Raw genomic sequence first — 2,925 nt, 5'->3', positions numbered from 1 at the left:
TTAGGAAGGTACATGGTTGAGGTAATGCATCAGAGCTGCACGCACCCCAACTCCTTCAGCCTCTGCAGCAGGTGGATGTAGTGGCACATCTGGCTGAGGAAAAGGGATGGATTCAGTCCATTCTGCTCTATACTCTTCACCATGGCTCTCACAGAGGTTATGGAGCACACAGCAAGTGAGCACCATAGACCTCACTCTCTCAAGACTGCAGTCATTCCGTTTCTGCAGGCATCGCCATCTTCCTTTCAGTCTGCCAAATGCATTTTCAACCACAACCCTTGCTCTGCTTGTCTTGTAGTTGAACACCTCCTGATGTTGTGTGAGGACGCCGGTGTCGGGAAAAGGCTTCATGAGCCAGCTTGTCAGTGGATAGGCAGCATCTCCGATGATGTAGTTACCAACATCCTGTCCATTTATGCTCTTGTGCTGCTGTGAAAGCACCTTCCCTCTTTCAGCCAGTTCCCATATAGCAGACAAACGCAGCACTCTAGCATCATGCAAGCTGCCTGGTTGCCCTGTGTAAATGTTCCAAAACAATCCTCTTCCATCAACTATGGCCTGTAAAATAATAGAGTACCATCCCTTGCGGTTGAAATACTCTGTGTGGTACTCCTGGGGTGCCAAAATAGGTATGTGAGAGCCATCGATTGCCCCCACGCATTGAGGTACCCCCCATCTTTGCTCAAAGTACAGAGACATTTCTTTGAGCTTTTCAGCATTTGGCATCTTAATTACTTCTGGAAGCAAGAGTTCTTCCACAGACGCGCAGAAATCCTTCACACAGTTACATGCAGTTGAAATGCCAACTCCAAACAGATGTGCTATAGTCCTGTACTCTGAGTTTGTACCAAGTTTCCACAGAGCGACAGCAACCCTCTTTTCAAGTGACACAGAGAGACGGTAGTTTGTGTCCATTCTCTCCAATGCAGGTTTCAGGCAGCGGCAGACGTAGGTGAACGTTTCTTTGGACATGCGGAAATTCTCTATCCACTGTTTTTCGGTAAAACTGGAAACTACTGTTGTCCACCAGTTATCAACTCTGCACTGGACCCAAACGGATGGTGTACGGCCGTGTGCAATGAGTCGCAGCAACGTCTGAAAAACAAACAGTACATTTTCTTCACGGTCTGTTGCAATTCGCCTATGTATGCTAACTCATAACTTAAGACAAACATAACGCATTCAACCAGCTAATTGCTAATGCTAGCTAAACTTACCCGTAGTTTTGTTTGCCTCCCACGCTCTGCTCTTCTATGTTCTTCCATCATATTGCTTAAGATCATATTACGCTGGAGCCTTCGTTTTCTGTGTTTCTCTGTACAGAACTCAAGCATAGTCTTTAAACGCCGCCGTTCGTACTCCGTTATTAAGGTCCTGGTGAGGCAGAACAGGAACATTCTGATAGCCTCCATGCTGGTTTGTTGTTGTTGTATGTGGCCGCGCGCTACGTCTAGTGATGACGCCATAAATACCGTCGCCGTGGTTGCGTCACTCCCTTACCCCTCCTGCCAGTTCCTATGGCCACTTAGCCAGTGCGAACGCAAACAGCAAAACTGAGTTTGGGGGAGAGTAGTTCTTAGAACTGTTTAGAAGTGGACAGTTCCTAGAACTAAGTTCCTAGAACTACTTGGTCGGAAAGCGGCTAATGATATGGCACAAGGCCACTAAAGGCCACATAAAACAAACCACACAAAACAATGGCCACTAGGCCACATAGAACCAATCCCACTAGGGGCCACGAGACCACTGGCCATTTTTTAACATATGACAAGGCATGATATGCCACGAGGCCTCGAAGACCCACACAAAGACAAGGCCCAGCTGAGCCACAAGGCTGCTAATGCCACACAGAAACAAAAAACACTCATAGACAAGGCCACTAGGCCACACGAAACCTAAGCCCCGAAGGACCATACTGCCAGCGATAGGCACAAAGGACAAGGCAACAATATGCCACAAGGCCACTAAGGCCACACTGAGACGAGTTTGTACGGAGACAACGGCCACTAGGCCACATTGAACGAGCCACGAGACCACTGACCATTTTTTACATACAGGACAAGGCAATGATATGCCACAAGGTCTCGAAGACCCACACAGAGACAAGGCCCAGCTGAGCCACAAGGCCGCTAATGCCACACATAAACAAAAACACTCATAGACAAGGCCACTAAGCCACACAAACATAAGCCCCGAAGGACCATACCGCCAGCAATAGGCACTGTTGTAAAGTTTTTCTTTCTTCAAAGCAGAGACCAGTGAGACGGTTGGGATCGCGTTCAACGGAAGTTATTCTTTATTGAGAACTCCGCTGTACGTGGCTGTAGAACTTCCAACATGATCTGTCTAACATAACTTTACATGGTGTCTTATAGGCATTTTAGGAGGAGGGACTTTTGAAGGTGGAGACAAATTCAAACAAAGCATGTAAATGAGTATACAGGTTAAGGTAACACCCTAGACTGTGAGGGTCTGGCCAATCCTAATTTAATTAGCATAAGGCTCCAAGAGCCATTTGGGTCCGAAAGCCATTTGCAGAACAAAAGGTGAGATTCTCAGTGAATCATTTGTGTGCTAATCCCATCAGTCTGAGTGAAACTGGGACTCGAAGAGCCATTAAAGAAAACAGGAATTACAACTTTGCTGAGATCTTAACCTTAAAAGCTAAAATCAGTATTCTTCACTGTAATGTTATGTAAGGAAGCATATCTGAAATAGATTCTTAAATTTTAACCCTTCAGTCCCCTCTTTGAGAGTTCTTAAAAACTCTCACAAAAATACAAATTTAGACACATAAAGTTCATTCTTGTAACTGGTGTAAGTTACAGGCACATATAACTTGCTCTGTGTTGTTCATCTGTAATTGCATGCTGACACAGAAACATAACATTTAAACATTTAAACATAACAATAACATAACTGTTA

General features: G+C 45.4%; 1 protein-coding gene across 1 annotated transcript; it reads right to left on the bottom strand.

The window, feature by feature from the left end:
* On the bottom strand, positions 1 to 972 carry LOC308694366 (uncharacterized protein; the record flags this gene model as incomplete). The annotated part of the gene is made up of 1 exon (XM_081371871.1): positions 1 to 972. One exon carries the CDS (start codon positions 970 to 972, stop codon positions 1 to 3), a length of 972 nt encoding a protein of 323 aa, XP_081227997.1.
* Positions 973 to 2,925: the final 1,953 nt, after the last annotated feature.

The sequence above is a fragment of the Scardinius erythrophthalmus genome (genome assembly GCF_964197995.2).
Source record: "Scardinius erythrophthalmus genome assembly, chromosome: 8".
Taxonomy (NCBI): domain Eukaryota; kingdom Metazoa; phylum Chordata; class Actinopteri; order Cypriniformes; family Leuciscidae; genus Scardinius; species Scardinius erythrophthalmus.
The sequence above is the reverse complement of the archived record's forward strand: the minus strand, read 5'-3'. Positions and strand labels throughout refer to the sequence as shown.